The 22,349-nt window shown below is 54.8% G+C and overlaps 1 protein-coding gene across 1 annotated transcript in view; it reads right to left on the bottom strand.

Moving 5' to 3' along the window:
- Positions 1–1,203: 1,203 nt before the first annotated feature.
- Positions 1,204–22,349, bottom strand: part of ADARB2 (adenosine deaminase RNA specific B2 (inactive)) — a 376,176-nt gene continuing 355,030 nt past the window's right edge. The window contains exons 6-10 of the mRNA XM_036843634.1: positions 21,197–21,348; positions 13,349–13,517; positions 5,856–6,037; positions 2,632–2,810; positions 1,204–1,480 (exon numbers count right to left, since the gene is read on the bottom strand). Coding sequence (XP_036699529.1) covers positions 1,304–1,480; positions 2,632–2,810; positions 5,856–6,037; positions 13,349–13,517; positions 21,197–21,348 — 859 coding nt within the window. The 3' untranslated portion in view covers positions 1,204–1,303. The remainder of the gene's footprint in view (positions 1,481–2,631; positions 2,811–5,855; positions 6,038–13,348; positions 13,518–21,196; positions 21,349–22,349) is intronic.

Here is a 22,349-nt window from a genome sequence, read left to right as displayed (position 1 = left end):
CGTTGTTATGAGATCTTTGTGATGCTGCACTTGCCTTTCTTGGGTTAAGTGAGGTGCCCAGGCTGCTACAGAGCTTTGCTATTTATATTCTGGACGATGAATCTCAGATGTGGATCTTTTAGATGGAGGAACAAGAGGCTGGTTAACCAGCATGATGGAGCCAGAAATGAGTCCTCGGCGGTGAAACAATTCAAGGCATATGATGGACTCAAGATGTCATGGGGGTGCCACCCTCCTGCGTGGACAGGAGGTCAGGATCCCGCCCCTCACTCAACCCCGGATGCCCTGTGTGCTCGGGGGAACCTAAAGGGGGCAGAATTCTGCCTCTTGCACTTTTGCAGCTGCTTTAAGTGAATTTTTGTGTTATTCAGGATGGAGATCAGAGAACCGAGATGAGAGAGCTGGAGGCCCCTCAGGCCTAAGGGGAAGGTTCTGTGAGTTTCTGTGCTTGCTGTCTGATAAAACTCAGTTAAAAAGGCAGGACTTGGTCTGGGACTTGGTTTCCTGATTGATTCCCTGGGGGGGACCCTATCAGCTCAGACCTTGTCCATGTGGTCGGGTCATCATCTGCCAGGGAAGCAGCTGCGTCAAGCCATGGGCGTGGGGCCCGGGGCTGTGCATCTGGGACCCTCGTCACGAGGACGTGTAGCAGTGGTTTCTTCACGCCCTAAATCTTGGCCCCTGGGTGCTTTGGAAACTGTTCCTTTGCTCTCTGCAAGAATGGTCTCACTCTCTGTTCCTCTTTTAGGGGTTCTTTAATATCATGTGTCTCAAATCATTTTGAAAGGAGGTGGAGTGAAAAACTTAAATAGTAATGAATATGATAGCTCGTCCTTACTGGCTTCTTTGGGGAGGAGCCCATGGCTTTTCTCTTCACTTGTGGCTTATCCTGAAGTCTCACACACGCTGTGCTCGTGGGAACCCCTCGCTCAGGAGGTGCGTGGCGGGGAGGGAAGCGTCGGGGATGAGCCTGGTTGGTTCTCACCGGCCAAGCCTCGGCACTGCTTTTCAAGGCATCCACTCAGACCCTCTGGCCCAAATGGAAATTCCCTTGGACACACGGAGGAGGGAGAGCCGTTTGTGCGTAGGCGGGTGTGGTGGGCGATCTCGGTCCTGGCACCTTGGGAGCAGCCGTCGGAGAAGCAGCATGTCCCTAACGCAAGGCTATTTGCTCATCTGAGCTTCAGACACGCGTGTGTTTCTGAACACCAAAGGAAAACGAATGCACAGCACAGATCAGCACCGTCAGGGCACGCCACACCCACACACGGCTTCGCCCGCTGCGCGGGGCCAGCCCGGGGCCTCACAGCGTTAGTAGGAACTGGTCTTGCTCTGGCGGCTTCCTCACCCAGGTGCCCAGGCCAGCCTTCTGGAATGCTCTGAACAGCTGCTGTTTGACAGCCTGGTAGGTGCGTGCCCCCCGCTTGGCCTCACAGTACATGGATGGCGTGTCTCCGTGGCTTGGGATCCGTGTGCTCAGCTGTGGGACAGAACGAGAGAGGACGGGTGAGCCCTCGCCAGGAACGGGCCCCGACCAGCAGGACCGCTCAAGCCTGGCAAGCAGGCACTGGCCCTGCCGGTCACTTTTCCTTCTCTCTTCCTTTAAACAGAAAAGCAGCGAGATCATCACGTGGGCTTGGAGTTTGCCAAGAGGGTGGATCTCAGGTTAAGTCCTCTCACCACATGGATGATGGGAGGGGCTGCGTGAGTCAATTAGTGCAATTCTGGGGTCATTTCACAACGTATCAAAATATCCAGTTGTGCACCTTAAATATATACACTGTTCGTATGTCAATTATGCCTCAGTAACAAAGAAAAATATCTATTCTCTCTAATTTGATCTATTGATAAATAAAATTTCATATAAAATTCCAAAAAAAGAAAGACAGTAACAGTAGAAATTTCCCAGTTCTATCAGGCAATTCTGTGATTCCCTGGAAAACCTAGTTATTAGGCAGACTTTGCTTCACAAGAAGTGTGAGTGATTAATGAAAAAAATAAACACAGAACTTGTCTGCTATTAACAACACAAGCTGTGCATAATTTTTTTCTTTTTCGAGGAGGTTTAGGGGGTCAAATTGGCGTGGGTGGTGAGGCCGAGGGGGCCGTGGGAATGAAGGCAGCGTCCCAGGCGGAGTCGCCTGCTAGCCCACTGGGAGGACGGGGACTGGCCCCTGTGTCCAGTGGGGCAGGACCCGGCCTGGCTTCACCACCCACACGCCAGGGTCGGGGGTGCGGTGAGCGGGGAAGTGGTTGGCGGGGGGCGGCACCTGCCACTGGCCGGCCAGTCCGTCCCTGACACTCACCGCCGTATAACTGGGGGAACACCTAACTTTTCTGGGCATCCATTTCCTTCCGTCTGAACTGGAATGACATGGACTCCGAAGTTTCTATGGACTTTCTCACGGGCTGCACTGGCCACAGCTGTTCACCAGTGAGCCCCTTTCCACCTATTGCTGGGACCACAGCATGAGACCCTGCTGCGGGTCAGGGGCCCCACTCGGAGGGGCCACACCTGGGGTTGGCGGGGGGGTGGGCAGGGACACAGGGGCTGGTTTGCGTGTCCCGTGTCACCCTGGCTCTGCCCAAGCGGCAGCTCCCTGGGCCCCGCTCGTGTCCAGCCCCACTGACCTTGCCGTAGAGCCGCGCCCACCGGGCCGAGAGCCTGTGCTTGCAGAGCCTGGACGAGCGGCCGCAGCTCCGCTTGCCGGTGGTGGCGTCGATGACCTCCACGTCCGCCGTGCCCACCACCCAGTTCACGCTGAAGTGGGGCGACTTCCCAGGCTGCCGCGCCTCGGCCTGACTCACTCCTGCCGGGAGAGACGGGGCGCCGGGCGTGAGCGCTGCTGGCCGGGCGGGTGGGCAACGGTCCCCACGCTGGTGGGACGGGGTGGACGGCCGGCCCGAGTGCCATCACGGGGGCTTGGATTCGAAGGATTTTAAATGCAAGGCTGTCCTGTAATAACACTCTGCCCACGTTTCCCCCTTTCTCTGGATGTTTGTCGCGTGGACTGGTGAACAGATGGGGCCGCATAAAGGCCAGCTGAGAGCGTGCGTTTACGGGGCACCTGCTGCCTGCCCACTCCCCACAGGGCAGACGCCAGGGTCACAGTCTGGCTGACGAGATACGAAATGGAGTGAAAACAAGCGAGCTCTGAGGGTGCAAGGCGCCGACCCGGCAAGGTGACTGGAGCCCAGTGGGGACTGGAAACTGGGCCCTGGTTTGAATTTAAGGACCGCAGAGCGTTAAACCGGGAGTGGGTCTTTCTAAGTCCCGGGGCCGCCGAGGATGCTAAACCATGCGGGATGGTGGCCTGGGAAGAGGGGCGCTGACCCCGGGGCCTCAGCCACATGCCCTCCATGCCCCCCGACTCCCCGCGCAGCTGACGGACTGGCTCCACCCCCAACCCCGGCTCCCACTGGGGTCACGCAGGAGTGAGCAGAGAAGGGCCTTGGTCTCATGTGTGTTCACGGCCACAGTGCTGCAGGATGTTCAGCCTGGACCCCCACCCCCCACCCCGCCGTACTCCTCCTGACGCCTTCCCTGGATCCAGCCCCCTGAGCAGCTGCTCCCATCCACACTCTGCTCCTTCCCCGCCTCCTGCTCTCGAGTGGACGGATTGGACGGCTGGATGGGGCCTCTCAGGGCCCTGGGTGGGTGGGCCCAGGGGCCCCGGCAGCATCTCACGGGGAAGCAGAGCCTGGTGCTGGGAAGCAAGTGGCAACCCAAGGAGCTGGACACATGGAAAAGTTGTCACCTGACTCATCCACATAGATGGAAACTAAATTTAACTTAGACACCCAAGAACTGAACATTTGCTTTTAGCTCCACACCAGGAATTCTAGGTCTTTGGGGGCCACTGCAGAGCTGTTTCTGCTGCTCAACCACAGGAAGTCATTAATCTTCAACATTTTAAGAAAGAACAAGGAGAAAGAAGAAAAGGGAAAGTGAAAGAAAGACATTGAAACTGGGCCCAAAGTGATATTTTATCAGAATTACTGAAATTATTGACCGTTTAGAAAATGACTCTGGTTTCATAGACGTTGAATTTGAGGCAAACATTCCCATCCCCTGCTTGACGATGGTGAGTCAGGACTGAGCCCCTCGGAGACGGGCGTGGGTCTCAGGCTCCCATCCCCACCTCCCATGAGGTGGATGTCGCCACCTCTTCAGCTGGTCTTGTTTGTGTTGTTAATTCTTATGTGGTTAAGAAATGGTGCCGTTGCCACGGGTCACAGTGGGTGTGTTGGGAGAACTTGGCCTTCTGGTTAAACGGGGTTCAAATCCTTGCTCCATGTTGATAAATAGAGCATCTTCACACTTAAATTCCTGTGAGTCTATTTCCACATTTATAAATGGAGGTAACAGCAGCTGTCGTGGTTGGTGTGACAGGGCGTGTGCCTCGTCTTGACGTTGACGGGGGTGGCTGCTGGGTTTAGTTAGGTCCCTTCCCTGAATGGTGGAGCCGTTCTCTGGGTGGGACTCGTGGAGGTTGAGTAGCTGCACCGTGCAGACCAGGCCTCTCTGGGCACCCACCCCCCAGGAGAACCACCCACAGGCTGTACATGACCATCACCTGCCGGGCTCAGGCCATAGGGCGCCACAGCCATGGGCACAGCTTTGGGTCAGATCCGAAGGCACCGTTCACGGCAAGGACGGGGGTGAGGGAACCCCCTCTACGACAGGTCGGCCCGAGTCACGGGAAGGGAAGGTGGGGCTGTGGTCCTGGATGGGCACTGCGACCCCTGCTCCCATGGCCTCGCTGTAGTTTGCTGAGTCCCCTCCCTGGACGCTGGGAGCCCCTGGAATCTGACGTGGTCCCCGGATTTGGCAGAGGGTCTTAGATTTTAGGAACAGGGTCTGGTGTGTAAAGAAACCTGGGGCATAGCCACTGAGCCCTGGGTGGTCCCAGCCCCACTGGGAGCATCCTCTTCCGCCCTGTCTGAGCTTTGGGGTCCGTGATGCTGCCCTCGGCTGGTGACTCTCGTGGGAGGGTTGAGGGAGTGGGGAGGTGTGTTCTCTTGGGGGCTGGCCTGGCTGAGAGCTGTCCCCGCGAGTTACCGCCACCCCGTGGGCACCATCGTTGCCCCTGGTTTTCTAACTGAGGACAATCTTAGGGTCCTGGGAGTAACTCTTAGGCCTGACTCTTACCACAACCCTTGACTGGCTCTTTGATCTTCTCTCTCCTCTTTCGGAGTATCTGGTCTAAGCCCCGGACGGGCCAATCGCTGTGGGTCTACACGTGCCCACCCCCCCAGGACCCCCCACCGCAGATCACGGCTTGCAGCCCCTTCAGAGACAAGGCACCGCCCAGGAGGGAGCCGCGGTGGATTACGGGGATAATTATGGGGGTCACAGCGGGTGGGGCTACCTCCCCAACGCCCCCTCCCACTGAGCTGAGAGCTTAGCTGCTGCCAGAGTGGTTCACGGCTGCGTGACTCCTGGTCCTCATGACCCCAGGCTGGCCCTGGTGGCCTGAGGGCGGCATCCCCCTCCCAGGTTTGGTGCTGGGGGAACATTCAGGAATTTGCTCCTGGATCAGGTGGGGGCGGCCTGTGGCCCTGGGTCCCCCCTGCCCCGTTGGACATGTGTGTTTATTGCCTGTATTTCTCTGGGCACCGCATACACTGCCCTGAAAGTGACACTGTGATGTCTGAGGGGCTCATCCTGTTACACCTTCACTCTGGAACGTCGTCCGGAGATGCTCCGCACCCGGCTGACCTTTCAAGTATCCAATCTCTGCAGTTCTGCTCGCTGAGTCTTAAACGGCCATTGGCCAGACTGGGAGAGCCTGCCCTGGGGGCCTCGGGGCCTGTGGACGGAGGGGTGTGTGCGTTTGAGGACCTGTTCTTACCGCTGAGGAGGGGCCGGTTGTGCCGGTACGAGGCGGGCAGCTGGCCGATGTCCTCGGTCCTGTGGCTCATGACCCGGGAGAGGTGGCCGGTGTGGTGCAGGCTCCCCACCACGATGCTGTGCAGGTACACGGGCTCGATGAAGTGGCAGAGCAGCGCACCCTGCAGCCCCAGCACGTTCCACCTGGGGGGGAGAGGGGCGTCAGCGCCCTGGCTCACTGGCCTCACCTGGGGGAGGACGGGGGGCCTTTCTGCCCCGTTGTCCCCGAGGTGTCACTGTCCCCATCATGCAGCTGGCGGTGGGGGGTGGGAGCTGGCCTGGGGCTCGCAGCACAGTGGACCGGGCATGGCTTCGGTCTCGTGACCCCTGGTGACCCCGAGCCCCTCTCTGCTGTCGGGGGGACGGGTGTCGGTGGGTCTGCGTGTGAATAAACGTGGATCCTTTTCCTGGAAAACGAGTTGTCAGGTGAAGGAGAAGCTACATATTCTCTCAGGGACTTAAAATCAGATTAAAAAAAAGACCCTCTGTCTCCAAAGTGAATCGGAATTTTTCTTTATGTTCGCTGGGAAATATCAGAAATTGAATTGATTGCAGTTTAGGGGAAAATACTCTCCCTCCCCACCCCTTTGTCAAACTCAGCAGTGGGCGGGACCTACTGTGGTGACGTGAACGACCTCGTTTGGCTCTGGGGGTGATTTGACTTCAGGAGCCCTGATCGGAGGACGAGGCCGTGGTCCTTGACATAAATGAGGCTCTGGGTGAGTGTTTGCTTCTGCCAGCAAAGATGACAGGAGCCTTGTCAGACATTTCCCCGTAAATTTGGGTGGAACAACTTTCCGTGTATCTGTTATTTACGGCAACATTTTGTGGTTTCCACTCTAAATAACATGCTTAAAATCCAGCCTCCATCAGCACAAGCATTATGCAGTTAATTTCTTACATCATTATTCTTTTCATTAATTAACATTTCTCCACGGTTAGAGCAATTAATGTGGTGCCTCCATGCCGTACATTTCCTTTCATGATTAATAAGGAGTCATTCTATTTCCCTTTCCCGAAGCAGTCAATTAACACAGAATTCTTTCCATTAATTACCGAGTGCTCAAACCAGCAGGCCTACCTAGAGATCAGTCTGCTCCGAGAACCTGTGACACCAATTGCCTTAAAAAAATTCTCTTTAAATTTTATTCCAAAAACACAAGCAATTTAGCTGGCGATATTAATTTGCCTCAGAAGCATTGAGGTGAGTGAGAAACATCTTCTAATCTCATGCAAGAAGAGGCAGCCATCTGGCTGGCGAGGATTGAGAAACGGCTCCCCCTCCGTTAAGTGTGGGTCATTAAAGTAATGTGCTCACCCACATAAAACTCAAGTGGAATATAAAAGGTAATATTTATATACAAACAGTTTAGTCCTACAATTTAAACAGTCATTGGTTTTATGAAACGTTTACTTTAGTCTCTCAGATTTGCATAACTTCACTTAAAAAAATAATTGTGGTCATTTCTGTAAGTCACATCCTGTCTCTCAGAAAGGAGTGGAGAATTGCCCTTGGGATCTAGCGTGTGATTTTCCCAAAGAGTAAGCGTCCAAAAGTGTTGAAGGGGAGCACATTTCTGGAGGCGTGAGAAGCAGGGGAATGGACATTCCCCATCGATAACAAAGCCCTTTCTCCAACCATGAGATGAGTATTCCAGAGGGGATGTCTCTGTGTTTCAGGCTGTCCATGGACTGGCTTTGAACAAAACTTCTGGAACGTATCTGAATGGCTCTGACTCTGCAGGGAAGTCTAAAGACAAACAAATTCTGTATCTGGTCTCCTCCTAATAACCTTTACAATAAAGAGACAATCAGCCTTCTCCTTGTCTTGCTGTAGGAGTTTAACTTATTCAGCCAACACCATCAATAAAACCAAATGTCGCCCTGAATACAAACTGGAGAGTTTTTAGCATTCCGGATTGAACGGAAAAGTGCCTCTCCTTTTATTCAAACAGCTGACATGACTGCAGTGTTGACAGAGAAAAAAGTCCCAGGTCTAGTTTTCAATATAGATAATCCCTAAATAAATATATTTTTGTCTGTTTGTCAATCACTGAAATACCAAAGATAAGTGAGGGAGAGATCTTGGGAAAAGGCTGTTTTCTTTAACTGAGAGACAATCTCTGTACCTCGAGGACTGACGGGGACTGTCCCAGGATGGGCCCCACCTAAGACAGGCCGGGCCTGTGCGCCCGCCCGGGGCGTGAGACCGAGAACCGCGGGCACAGGTGCGGGGACTGTGGGTGGTCGGGGTCCCTGTCTGCCATTTTCACCCCCGAGGCACGGCCGCCAGGAGGAGGTGCGGGTCCAACATGACAGTGAGGTCTGAACATCACCAAATCCATCCTTACTTCACTTCCCTCCTTGTCGGTGGGCAGGTTTGCCCGTGACCTGGAGGCACAATCACACCCACTGGGAAAGGTCACGGTGCAGCTGGGTGACTCAGGCTGAGGCACAGCTGTGAGTACAACGCCATGTGCCCTGGGCTCATCTGGGGGGCTTCGGGGGCCTCCTGCTGCTAGGACCCCCAAGGCTGGGATGGAACTGGTCTGGGTGCAGCCGGCATCAGCGTTTCCAGCGTGCCAGGCAGTTCCATTGTGAGCCGGGTGATGCACAAAGCAGGCAGCATGGACTTGGGAGTCAGTCTGCCGGGTCCAGGTGACGTCCGTGTCTTTTGTTGTCACTTAGCCCCTCTTCTGCTTTCCCTCAATGTTCGTGATGTCTCCTGGTCACCTAATTTCTAGTTTGTTTTGCAGCAACGGTGCTTCTCAGCCCTTTGCAGTGTCCTGGGGGCTGGACAGGGACCTGGACCGGGGGGTGGCTGCTGCCTCAGACCTGTGTCCCCATCTCAGCATTGTTGCAGGAGTAGCAGAGGCGGCAGATGCGGGCGTGTCATCACTGTTACCACGCTTATGTTGGACAAATATTCCTGAGTTTATCACTCACTACCTTTGAAACAGGAGGGAGAGGGGCAGGGCACAACTTTTAAAAGAATGACATAGCCCAAGGACATGACATAAACTGATTAGAACCAAATGGGTCCAAGATGGCAGACTTCCACTAGACCTTGAGCCTCAGCATATGCTCACTGTAACACATCAGCAAGCTAAATGACACACCCACAGGCGCCAGGACAGTTCCAAAGCCAGACCATAAAGGTCAAAAAGTGGGTGGTGGCCCAATTTTGGGAAGTCCCCACCCCTTCCCCAAAATAGCCGGAATACTCCTCCCACTCTTTAGCCTATGAAATTACCCATCCCTGTAAAAACTGACAACCCCATACCCTGGTGCCTTTCTCACCTTCTGAGATGGCCCACACTCTGTCTGTGGAGCATGTTTCTCTCTAAATAAATCCACTTGTTACCTATCACTTTGTCTCTCACTGAATGCTTTCTGTGACGAGACTTCAAGAACCTGAGCTTCATTAAGTCCTGAAACCAGGTGTGTGATCTCAGTTAAAAGACCGTGGGTTTTGGCGAGGTTCGAGTCCCAATCTGAGATACACGGTTGTACCTTCACCACTGGAGATGGGGTGAAGTTTCCCCTAAAGGCTGCAGTAAGGTGACCACGGTCTTCTGTAAAGGAAGAGCAGTGGTTATTACACCAAGCTGGGAACATTTGGGGCTGGGCGTTTAGTAAGAGCAGTGGTTTTAAAATGACCCATATTTGGAGATTGGAAGTATGAACGCATTCCCTCCTGATTTCAGCAGAGCTGTAGGTAACACCATCCGGTTGCCAGGTGGGCTGGGTGCGGAGCCAGGTCCCCACTCTCAGAGCGGGGAACTCTTGCAGCCTGAGATGTCAGTGCGGGGAGTCAGATGGGGCCTCGGTCCCCGGAGAGCAGCCGTAATTCTTTACAGTTCATTTTTATGGAGAAAGTTTTAATCTGTTCATTTAAAGACACATTGCAATCGATAATCAAGCTCTGGTGCTTAAAATTAGAAGCCATATCTAAAGGAACATTAGTTCCAGAAGATTTAGATTTTTATATGCTACTTGCCTCTTGATTCTTAGAGTAAAAACCCCTCCCTGTTTCGCCTGTCCTTTCAGGTGGCCGGTGTTTCCTGTTAGTGACAGTTCAGATTGGCTTCTTACGTCCCGAAAGCCAGGCCACGTCCATGGGAACATGGGCCTCACTGTGACACTTGTCATCTGTCCTGGGCTCACAGAGGCGCAGGGCTTGGTCTGTTTTATCCCTGAGCTGCAGGAAAATCCAACCCTTTGAGGCGCCTCCAACCTTAACTCGTGGGTTGAAGGTCGAGTTTCCTGGACCTGGTGAAACAACCCACATTCTGCAGTTTCCCTGGGTCTGCACCAGCCTGGCATGAGCGGTGGCATTTTAGGAATAGATTTCACTATGACTTTGGTTCTGTAATTTTGCAAAGACCACATGAGTTGAGCCAAGTGAGTGGTGTCTCCTACGTGGTTACATTGGTTTCCCGGGGCAGGGGGTGAGGTGGGTGGGGAAGGGCTTAAAACATCGGAAATTTACTCATGGTCCTGGAGGCAGAGGTCTTAGGTGAAGGTGTGGCAGTCCGGGGGCACCGGGGAGACCCCACCCCCAGGCCTCGCTCACCTGGCGCTCAGAGGCTTGTGGATGTGTCCCTCTGGGCCCCGCCTCCGTCTCTGTGGCCTCCCCTGTGCACCTGCTCTGGGCGTCTGTCCCCAGGTCCCCAAGGCCTCGCTCATGAGGATACACTAGCTGCATTTAGAGGCCACCTTCTCTCACCATCCTTGGCTTAATCCTGCCTGGTAAGGCCACACTCACGGATTTAGGGTCTGGGGACAAGGATATCTTTTGGGGTCAACGTTGGGCCCATGCCACCTGCTATGGGGCATTAGGAGACCCCACTGCTTCTGTTTACCCCATACCCTGGGCTCCGTAACCCCACCCTGGGGAGTACGTCCTAAGTTTGTACTCGGAGATCTGGAAAAACGCTTCCACACAGAGATATTTCTAGAAACATGGTGCACGGAGCAACCACTTGTGAGCACCCAGGGATCCAGCAGCAGGGAGGTGCCCCCAGCCTTGCACATGGATTCAATGCCCCTGACTTTGAAAGGAGCCAGGATCATAGTGTTCAGTGATGGACTGTAAGCAAACTGCCCGAAGCAGCAAAATCCTGATGACAGGAAAAAGCCTACGTTTAGGAGAAAGGTTAAGGCGATTATAGCCAAGGTGCCTGCTGTTTTCAGTGACGGCTGGGATACTGGCTGGTCGTCTTTTTTACTTTTCAAGTCTCCTAATGTTTCTTACTGTCTTTTATGTTTTAATGGGGGGTGAGGGGAACTTCAGATGTGTGATGCCGCTCTCTGTGGGCTGTTTCCACCAGTCGGTGTGACTAGATGGTCCCATCACACTTTCCCTTTATCTGGAGGCATGAGAACGTGTAGCCTTAGGTGCATTTAGGATCTTGTGGCCACAGAGTCTCAGGTTTGGTTCTGTTTTGGATGGAAGCCAGCCCTTCACCCAAGGGAGAGGTATCCACTATCCCTTGAGCATTGGAACCAGCTTTTATCTGCAAGATAGTATTTTGCTCCAGGGCTTTAACTAAAATTCCTTTTAGGCCAAAAATCTCACTTTCAAAAGACTTTCATGGCCCAAGAATTTTCCTGGGAATTCCAAGGACTCTGTTCCAAAGAGACAAAATTAGATTTCGTTTTCTGCTATGTCAGCATCAAAATTATTTTTAAAGGGAAAAAATGTAGCTGGCGTATCCCCACTTCCGGCCTCGGGTGTTTTTTTCCGTGGAAGGGGGAGAAAGCTCCCTCTGCGGCCGGGGTGCTCTGCCCACATCCGGTCTGCGGTGCTGGGCATCCTGGCTTTGGTGCTGGTCTGTCAGACTCTCCAGCCTCCTGGTGACGCCCCAGGTGTGCTTGCACACGATGCTGAGCGTGATGTGCCCCCAGGAGCCTGGGGACCTGCATGCGCTTGCAGACTCTGTCGGCTGTGCGCCCGGTTTAGGGAGGGGGGCAGCCTGGGCCTGGTTCCCACGTCTTTGGAGTGAGTTTGATGATAATGACATTCACATAATGCAGCCCTTTTCCCTGGGGGGCCACCCTGACCACTGGACTCGTGGGAACGTTGCACAGAGCTTCCGTCCATAGGGTCGACCCCTTCCACGTGCTTGGGTCCTGGGCCAGGTCTGAGCCAGCCGCTCAGCCTGTGTGAGTCCTGCCCACTGTCCAGCATGGTCGGGGGCCACCCCTCCACTGCCCCGTCCACGAAAGCCTCGCCCCGACTCCGCGTTTCTGAGCACGGCCGTCATCACGAAGGAAACCCCACGCCTGCCCCATCTCCGCTCCAGTCCAGCCTCGCCCGGCACCCTGCAGAGCTGGATGTCTCTGCTCCCACCTCCCGTTGGGCGATAGATGGGTGCCCACCTGCAGAGACGGGACCCTAACCTGCACACGCACCCCTCATGGTGGCACCAGCGATCCCCTGAGGGTTAGACCTTAGACGCAGAAGCAGATGGTGGGGGTGAATAGGATTCCAGTGCACGACACGGGGTGCAGGGGGAGGGGGGGCCGAGGAGGGGGAGGGCATCACAGGGGTTGCAGGGAGAGAGGCAGAGATGGTGGGCTTGTTCAGGGAGGAAGGTGGGGCAGGGGAGACAGAGAGAGAGACAGAGACAGAGGAGAGTGAGGAGAATGCTCAGCGAACACCTGAGGAAAGTCCTGGGAAGGTGGCTCCCAGGGGACTGAGTGGGGGGAGGGGACCTGGTGCCATGCCCCCCAGGCCCTTCCTGCCCCATTGTGTCCCCCACCATCTGGGCACCACTCACCTGGCCACCAGATTTGGGGACTAGACAGGTGACTGGCAGGGCTACCCGTGAGCTGCATCAACTCCTTCTGAAAGATGAGCTAGTTGACGACTACGGGCAGTTCTCTTTGATGCAGAAATCAGTGCTTTGCTGTGTTGCAATCAGGCCGGGGGCAGTCACTCCAGGGGAGTAAAAGGCCGTATTTCTCCTGCAGCCGTTTGGTAATTTCCCTCGAGATTTCGGATCCCTGTTCACCAGGGCTGAGGTTTTACCTGCCCTGTAGCCTAGGGAGCCTCACAGAGGCACTGAGTGCACCTGGGCCACGGCCCCTCTGCATGCAGGCTCGGGTCAGGGTTGGGGTCAGGGCTGGGGTCCCCGCTGCCCTGGCTCCCAAGTCCCTGGGTGTCTGCCTCTCCTCAGCCCCGCCTGCCTCTCTGACGGCTCTGTCCGGCTTCCCAGGGAGGCCGTGATGGTACAGAAGGCGCCTGGCCGGTGCACAACTGTGTGTGGGGCAGCAGGCGGCCACGTCCCGTGGCGGGTGTGGAGTTCGGGGGCGACAGGGCGGAGTCCGGGACCTCGGAGTGCACCTCAGCACCTGGCCAGGCCCCCCTCTGGGACCACAGTCCCTGTCCCTCCCCCCACCAAACACACCCCCGGGCGGCACTCGTGCAGAGGACAGAGGGGCCGTTACCTGGCGATCTTGTCCGTGCAGGACATGGTGACCAGCTGCTCGCCCAGCAGGACGCCATCCCACGTCTGCACCGTGCCTGGGCCACGCACGGGCACTGTCCCCTCCCCGGACTCGATCTTCGTGCGCAGGTGCCCCCGGAACTTCCTGGCCAGGTGCTTGCTGCTGCTCACTAGGGGACGAGAGCTGCATGAGACACGGAGGCTGGGGACACGGTGGGGGGGACACATGAGGGGCGGGGGGACACAGGGTGGTCACGGGGGGGCTCCGAGGGGAGGGGAAGAAGAGAGGAGCTCATTGGGAAGCAACTCCAGTGACCCCGGTGCCACCACCCGCGTTCAGGACGAGGAAGCAGCTTTGGAGGTAAGTGCTGGGCAGGACGGACTTGTACAGACACGGGAGGAGCTGGGACACAGCAACCCCTCTGGTCCAGGCTCAGCCAGCGTCACAGCAAAGGGCTGGAGAGTGACCATCGGAGGCTCTGCAGCCGTTTGGTCTCGGTCCGACCCCTGGACCTGCGGCCCAGCTCTCAGCACAGACGGGCCAGGGAAGGAGCTGCATTTACAGACACCGACTTTTGGGTTCCACATCACCTTCATGTGTCAGGAGATGTTCTTCTCACCCTTTCCAGCCATTAAAAAATGTAAAAACCATGCTTAGTTCTCAGGCGGCTGGTGGGATCCGGCCCAATTGCTGGGCTGCAAACCTCGTCTAGATTTTAGTCCTGGCTCTATGGTTTCCTAGCTGCGTAGCCTTGGAAAAGCTACTTAAAACTACTGTGATACAGTTAGCTCGTCTGAAGATGGGGTAGTGGTGGTGCCTCCCTCCTAGGCTTAGGGACTAAATGAGACGGGACCTGGGACCCCAGAGCTGTTCCCGAGAGTCCCGGTGAGGCGGCGTCTGCTACGCCCAAAGACCGGCCCACGGTAGGGGCGCCTCAATGCCCTGTTACTGCTCTCCTGCCTTTCCTTTCCGGAGCCCCCTCCACACCCATACACACCAGTTATTTGAAGAGCTAGCTTGAACGAGAGGAAGATTAAATTTATTATTTTTTTCTTTTTTTAAAAAAAGCCCTGTACATTTAGTCAGGATTATAATGTGTTATAGAAATGCTTAACTGCTTTGCGTACAAATTATATATGAACTACCATAGTGATACCAACATCGACACACACGATGGTGGGATGAACACTAAATGCCTTCTTTAAAAGGTTTCTATGTAAGTTTTAGAATTTGTGAAAATGTGTTTCTCCTTCATTTATCTGCACTGGAGTGAGGGTAAATTATTAATATAAATTATTACCCAAATAATTAATAACATTTGGGTTTATATGGGCACGTTCTCTTACAGATCTCGAAGTAATTTCCAGTATATTTTCTCATGATTTCTAAGAACTGAAGTTCCTTTACTATGTATTCATACTACCTAGAGGCCATCTCTTGGGAAGAAAATTGCTGTACTCCGTGGAGAAAGTAAACTTTTGAGAGGTTTTAGATTGCTTATTGACCGTACTAACCAGGTCCTTGATGAGATCCAATTTGGACTGGCCTATGAGTCATCTATGGAAGGAAGAACCAAGCTGAGAGACTGAGCCTGGGGGAGGGAGGGGCACAGCCAAGGGATGCCCAGCCCTCCCCCTAGGTAGAGCCTGAATCTCTTCTTTGCAGATTTAAATGGCACTAGGAATCGGATGACAATGACGCTGCTGCTGCTGGTGATGATGATGATGGTGACAGGGATGGTGATGGTGGTGATGATGATGGTGTTGATGATGCTGATGATGCTGATGGTGATGCTGATGGTTATGATGGTGATGGTGATGATGGTGATAATTCTGGTGATGGTGGTGATGATGGTGATGACTCTGATGATGGTGATGATGATGATTATGACGGTGATGGTGATGATGATGATGATTCTGGTGATGGTGATGGTGATGGTGATGATAATAATGGTGATGATGATGGTGATGATGGTGATGACTCTGATGATGGTGATGATGATGGTGATGGTGATGATAATAATGGTGATGATGATGGTGATGATGGTGAGACAATCATGATGGTGATGATGACAATGAGACAATGATGATGATGACAAAGATGATGATAGTGATGATAATAAATTGAACATAAAATATTTCACCTGACTCAAAAATACTTGAGCAAAACTTTGGTTTGACCTGACTTTTTACACTGTCCAGGTGAGGTCTTTATCACATCAACTTCCTGTGGCAGGTGGCACTGAGGGAAAGGAGGGCCAGCGTAGCTAACAGTTTCCACAATTTACCACAATGTTAGGAACTAAAGTCTTCTGTGTGGGAATACTTTCTTAGGAAATACGGTACTTGCTGTCCCTCTCTTTCTGGTAATTATATTCAATAGTATCCTCACCATTCTCCCAATGCTTCAACTATTGTGTCATTTGCCAGACCTGGAAAGTCACCTATTACATTGTAAGGCTCTTCTGAATTCTTACCCAGTGCTTCTGTGCAACTAACTTTCCCTGAAGCAGACTTTGTAGCCTGTTAAGGCCATGACAACCCAGAGGCCTGGCTTGAGTAACAACTGGTTTCTAGGAGTTAACCTAAAGTTTTCAGGTAGCTGAATTTTTCCTGAAGAGCCAGGTGCATGAGATGCTCCTGACGAGTGTTTATTTTCGGAGGTGTTGAGTCTCGGCTGCCTCCTCCGGCTCCCCCACCAGTGTGATCAGTCCCAGTGGCTCTGAGCGTCACGATCTTGCAGAGCTCGTTTACCCTGGCTCTTTCTTGCCTAATTGCGAGAGGCAGGAGGGAGTTGAAGATGCTGCTTCAAGCAGAACGAAATGCCAATCCAACCAGAAACTGCGGGGAACTGACCTTAAATCATCTGCAGTGGATTTGTCGTGTGCCCTAGACAGTGGAAGTGTGGAGCATTAAGACCCTGCCTGCGTGGATACATAAATGCTCCCAAACCCATAAGAATGTTCTCAGCTAATTCCGATACTTCATCTCATCAGACTCTTCAGTGAAGTGTTTGTTCATCTAAAACCCTTACTTTCAGACCCTGATGTCAAGATAAAGTGTGGCTGGTAATATGCTTAAGAAAATTGTTCAAGTGAATATTCTATTTTCAGGAGAGAATCAGATGGCGACTGAGGAAGTCCACCGAGGGAGCAAAGGTCTATCTAAAATGTGATGCATGTTTGCTGCAGTGGTGCAGGGGAGAGACAGAAGCAGAAATGGGAAAAAAGTATAGGAAAGAAGACAATATTTTTAAACCCCAAATAAGCTTCAAAAGGTATATCCCAGAAGGTATACCCATGATGTGGCCTACCATTTATTGTAATAATGACATCTACAATATTTGTCATGTGGTCACGTGAGTGTTCTTGTCCTACCTGGTGAGGATGGTGACAGTGACGATGTGAGTTAAGAAGCCATTTAAATCCATTGACCCTACAATGCACGGATATTATCATGTGTTGTGTGCTCTGTAGCTCAGTAGTCACATCAGAAGACAGGGCATCAGGAAGTGTATTTTAGATTCCCTGACTTCCTATGGGATTTTGGAGCAATCTCTTGAGCTGCCGTCATGTACAAAGAATAGAACTGGCTCAGATGTACAGGCATTCAGTTCACACTTGTAAGATAGCTGTGTGATGTAATCATGCTATTTCTCATGGCTTCTTGTGGGAGATAGATCGGAGATTTGAACTAAGTTGTTAAACTCTTGTAAAATGGCAGTAAGGACTGAGTTTTCTAGGTTATTTAAAGAACCTGCCAAGCAAGAGGAATTTGCATTAGAGTGTTGGTGAGTTGGAAGGAGAACGGTCACCCAGCCACCGTGACCAGCCCGGGTCTTTTCATTAATCTCTTCATTTAGGTTCTGATCAGAACTGCCGTTGGTCTATCTCGGGCCTCCCAGAGCCACTCTGGAAGTGGACTCATCCCCGTGGGTCTGACCCCCTGGGACGGAGCATCTCTGAGTTGGGTACGACCTCTGTCTCAGAGCCTGTGGCCAGAGGACTTTCTCCCATGTGTGGTCTCCTTCTGTCCCCACCGGGGAAGCCGCATCTGCCCTGGCCCCGCCAGCAACCCCTTCCGCGTCTGCCCCCCCGCCCCCGTGTCTGCGGGCCTTGCAGACGCTCCTCCAGTCCCCCGTCTGCACGCAGGCCCGCCCTCCGGTGGGAGAGGATAGGAAACCAGTGGGGCAGGAGACAGGTTAGGGGGTTTTGAACCCGGGGGCTCAGAACATGCTGATCCTCAGAATCACTGGGGAAGTTTTAAAAGTACGGCCCCTCAGACCCACTCCATCCCGAGGCACCAGAATCTTGGGAGAGTGGGCGCAGGAACCTGCATTTGTAGAAACTTCCTGGCAGTGCTGTAGGTAAGTCGTGTTTGGAAACAACCAAATCTGTGCACACCTGCTCACAGGCAGCACGCCTCCCCAGACATCTCGGCCAACGGACACTGAGTCCATTTCTAAGGGCTCTAGGAAGGGAGAATCTACGATCTGTCCAGGTGAATGTTTTTGAGGGAAAAAAACCCCAGGGACTTTAGAATTTCTGGAGCCACAGGCGTCCCCGGGGGTGGGGCTGTGTGTTGTCCCTTAGCTGCAGAGCCCCTGAACTGGGCCTCAAGGATCTGGGGCTCCTGCAACTCATGGAACCTTTAGGGCTGTGGCGACAGCTGAGGCCAGAGTCCCTGGTGGACAGTGGGGGGCTCTGCCTCAGGCGGGTCAGACTTGGTTCTCTGCTGGGGTTCACTCTGCCTTCCTTCCCTCTTAAAGGACAGGGGGCCATCTGGGCAGGTCTGTTGAGAACTTCCCTTAGACCTAATCACTGAACAGGTATGTCTGCGGTCCCGTACGTCAGGCACCTGTTGTGCATGTGTGCCATGTGCTGTGTTCATGTGTGTACTTGTGTGTGAGAGAGGGAGGGGTGACCCCCGGCACCATGGCTGTGGGTTGTGCAGAAAGATGTACAACGGCTCCTGTAGACCAAGCAAGGGGTGACAATCAAACCAGCCAAAGTGACCAGGACCGGCAGGGGACATGCTGGCCGGTGGAGGGGTGGCTCCCGGAGCAGCTGCGGGTGAGAAGCTGGAGGCCTCGGTGTCCAGGGCCAGAGCTTCTCCCGGGTGTGACCCCTCTGGGGAGAGGATTGAGCATGTCATGCTCTGCATCTGTGGACGCGAGGACATTGCCGTGACCTTCAGGGTCGGGTGCCCTGGGCCTGTTCAGGAGCGTGGACCCTGAGGCCGTGGGGCAGTGAGGCTGGGCTTCTGCAGGGGTGACTTGCAGGAGGCGGGAGCGCCCATCCCTGCTAAACGCCCCTCGGGCAGGCCCTGCCTCCAGGGGGCCTGTCACTGTCACCTCTGCCCCGGAGGGGACCCCTAAGGATCCCCATCACCTGCACCCCCTCCTCCGAGGTCCAGCAAAGGAGGCACCCTGAAAGTGAGCCACCAGCAGGGTCACCCTGTCCCCACATTAGCCAATTCTCTCTAAAACTAAACAATTCCGGGGTGTTTGTGCCTTGGGAAATGGAGAAGGCTGAGCCACCTGTAAAGGTCCTCCACCTGGGGGATGGCAGGCATTCGGGGTTTCTTGCCCTGGCCGACGAGTAAGGAAGGTGATGCAGGACACTTGGCTGGCCGTCTGAGGGACAGACCCGCCAGGTGCCTGCTTGGGGCCCCTGTGGGAACCCTGGGGAGAAACACCAGCCAAAATAACCTAGGAGCAGCTTCTCATTTCTGCAGGCACATCTGCAGCAAAAATGTGAGAAAAACACTTTGTTTTGTCCCTTCTACCTGCACCTGCCACTTCTTAAGACACCACGAAGTAAAAGACATCTGTGCCTGGAGGAGAACCCCAGGGTGCACTGAGAACGTATCTGCTTGTTTTTCTAAACCACCGGCTTTGCAAGTTGGAATTAAGGCCGGGGAGGCTGATGAGCTGGAACCATCCCTGGCAGAGAGCGCAGTCTCGGGGGGGCGGGGCGGGACGGGCTCCCCGTCCTCACTCAGCCACCCCGACTCCGGCCGGCAGGAAGCTGGTGAGTCAGGGCCTCCCCAGCGTTCTGCGGGACTTTTCCTCCTGGAACCGGAGGGCTCCTGGCTGGGTCTCCATGATGCCAGGTCTTCTGAGAGAAAATGGAAGGATAATTCCAAGTAGCTAATGGACCATATTTCACAATTTCATGTGGGGAATTGATACCATGTAGATCCAGCCTGACGAGCGCCTCCAAGAAAATGAATTCTCACGTTTTCTCCTCTCTCTCTCTCTCTCTCTCTCTCTCAGGCTGCGCGGTCAGAAGGAACACTGCACAACCCCAGGGGCCTTTGGAGGGGCCAAAAGCCCACTGCTCGCGTTGCCGGTCCCCCAGCCTGCTCTCCTCCTGAGGCAGCTCCTTGGAAGTTCCCTGACATTGAATAGGTTTCCTTTCGTGACTCTCTGTTTGACTTGATTCTCCCACTGACTTTCCAGAGGTGGGTGTTATGGTCTGAATGTGTGGGTCCCCAGATTCTGGATGTTGACACCTAACCCCCAAGGTGATGGTGTCAGGAGGTGGGTCCTCTAGGAGGTGATGAGGTTGTGAGGGTGGAGCCCCCATGATGGGATCAGTGTCCTTATAAAGAGACCCCACACAGCTCCCTGCCCCTCCCTCCAGGTGAGGACACAGCGAGAAGACGCCGTCTGTGAACCAGGAAACGGGTTCTCACCAGACACCGAATCTACCAGCACCTTGATCATGGACTCCCCTATTACAGGGGACTCTGTCCAACCATTCCCCAAAGGGGAAAGCGATGGGCTTGGAGGAACATTGGTAAAAGCAGAAGGCAGTTTTTTGGACCCGCATACAATCTGAGTATTAGAGAAATAGGTTAAATTCATGCAGGGTTTTAAGGAGAGTGATTTCCCTGCACATCCTTATCTTAGGCGGAGGCACTCACCGCAAGCCGGGATGCAGCCGGCATTCAAAAAGTGCTCATCGCTCCTGCCCTTGGTAATAAGAACGCAAGTGGACCTTCCGTGGGGGGTCAGGGCCCAAACACGCCTTCAGTAACTGTGTTGTCTGTTTCTGCTGTAGGTTCCCTCCGAGCACAACGAGACGTGGGTGCCTCAGCATCTTAAGCAGGGGCTGACCCCTCATCACACACAGATACTCCATTTCCCCGCCCCCGTCAGATTTGCCTCATGCTGCTTCTGGAGGGGTTCACGTGTGTCTGCGTGGGTGTGTGTGTGGTGTGTATACGAGCATGTGTAACGCACACATGTAGCGTCAGTAACAGACTTTCCTAATGGCACCTGGGGAGACACTGACCCCCTGAGACCTGCACAGAGGAGGCTGCGGTATCCTCCCCCCAGGACCATGGTGTCACCTCTTGGGTGGACGCGACTGCGTCTGTGGTCACCTGCTCTCCTAAAATGCCCGAGAGGGCAGGTCCCGCCCAGGGCTTTCACAACCTTTGTGGGAGAGGCCAGGTGCCTGGGGAGACGTCTTTATCCTCCCCCATGTGCAGACGGAGGCAGACGCAGCCCTGGGGTCAGCTCCACCTCCACGTGGCCCGCCTCTGTGCTGCTTCAGCCTGTTCTGTGTCCTGGCCACAGGCTGCCTGACCTGCTGCAGCGAAGGGGCCCCAGCAATTAGAGAGCCTCTGTCACGTCTCCAGCTACGCTGTCCCCAGAGATGTGGGCCCTGGGACCGAGGTTTTAGAGGATGCCATTCTGATGCTGCAGATGCGCTCGCCTGCCTCTCAGGGCCGCGCCACCCAGGCAGGCAGGCGGTGTCTGAGCGGACAGCGGGACCCGCCAACCAGGGAGGAGAATATCGGGCTGTTCGAACACAAAGGCAGAAAGCTGGGCACTTACGGTCCGTGGTGAGCTCGTAGGGCGAGTGGAGCCGCGCGTCTCCGCAGGGGGATGTGCTCACGTAGAGGTGGAACAGGACACCCTCCCTCAGCCGGTAGCCGCCCTCCTGCAGCCGCACGAAGATGGAGCGCTCGCTGTCTTCACGCCGCTTGCTGGGGACAGAGAGGGGCCCCGTCAGCCACGGGAGGCCGGCCGGGGCGCCCGATCCATTTCCTGCATGAAACCTTCTGGACCAGCCGCAGAGCAGCTGGGTGAGAGCAGCCGGCCCTCAGAGGCTGCATCCTCGCCCTCCCCGCCGCCCGCGGTCAAGCCCATCCTTCACAAGCCCAGCGTCCTCGGTACACATGACCCCGAACGTGAGCGTCTGTAACACGGCCGTCTGTGGGTCACGATGCTCCCTGTGTGCCCGCAGGACGCTGCGCTCTACACGGCCGCCCTGGGCAGGTGGTTCTCTGTTAGACGGAGAACAGGGATAGAGGGGCAGGGCTTGGCCGCAGCCCAGTGAGGAATCCGGCGCAGGGACCCCCTCTTCTTCCGCCTCGGCCGTGCCCCGGGGCTGTCCTCCCCACACGACACCCCCGTGCCCCCCTTCTCAGTGGTGGTGAGGGGCACCCCCTGCACAGAGTGGGCCTAGCGGGGGCCCCTCCCGGACCCGTTCTCACCAGTCACGGGCGGCTCCTTCCTGCCAGTCTTGCTGTTTTTACACGTTCTGCCCCCCCGGGTGATGGATTCTGAGAGCACGCAGGCAGCAGAACAGACATTTTCTCCCCGGGAACCCTTGAGGCGTCCCACCAGTCTTCCTGCCTCCCTGACTCTGCTCCTTCTGCTGCCCGGCCCCCAGCCCCTCCCCAAAACCTCGGAGCAAACGCCTGGCCCTGGTTTTCTGCAGCCGTTGCTGGTCTCCGTCCCCTAACCCCGACCCACTGAGGGCAGGGGCCTGGGTGCCCCCGGCCTGCAGCTTGTTGCCAGCACACAGCCAGCCCTAAACGTCAGCCTGGGGCCACGGTGACACATCCAGAGTTAGGGGTGTTTGGAAACATTTTTGACCTGGCAGTTGGATATTCAGGAGAGAAACCCTTCCCACATTTGGAGAGATTTCCAACTCCCTTCCCCACATTCCACCCTGGCCGCACCATCCGTCAGCCTGGAACCA

Source organism: Balaenoptera musculus, chromosome 2 (genome assembly GCF_009873245.2).
Source record: "Balaenoptera musculus isolate JJ_BM4_2016_0621 chromosome 2, mBalMus1.pri.v3, whole genome shotgun sequence".
NCBI classification, from domain to species: domain Eukaryota; kingdom Metazoa; phylum Chordata; class Mammalia; order Artiodactyla; family Balaenopteridae; genus Balaenoptera; species Balaenoptera musculus.
This window is presented reverse-complemented; position numbering and strand designations above follow the sequence as displayed.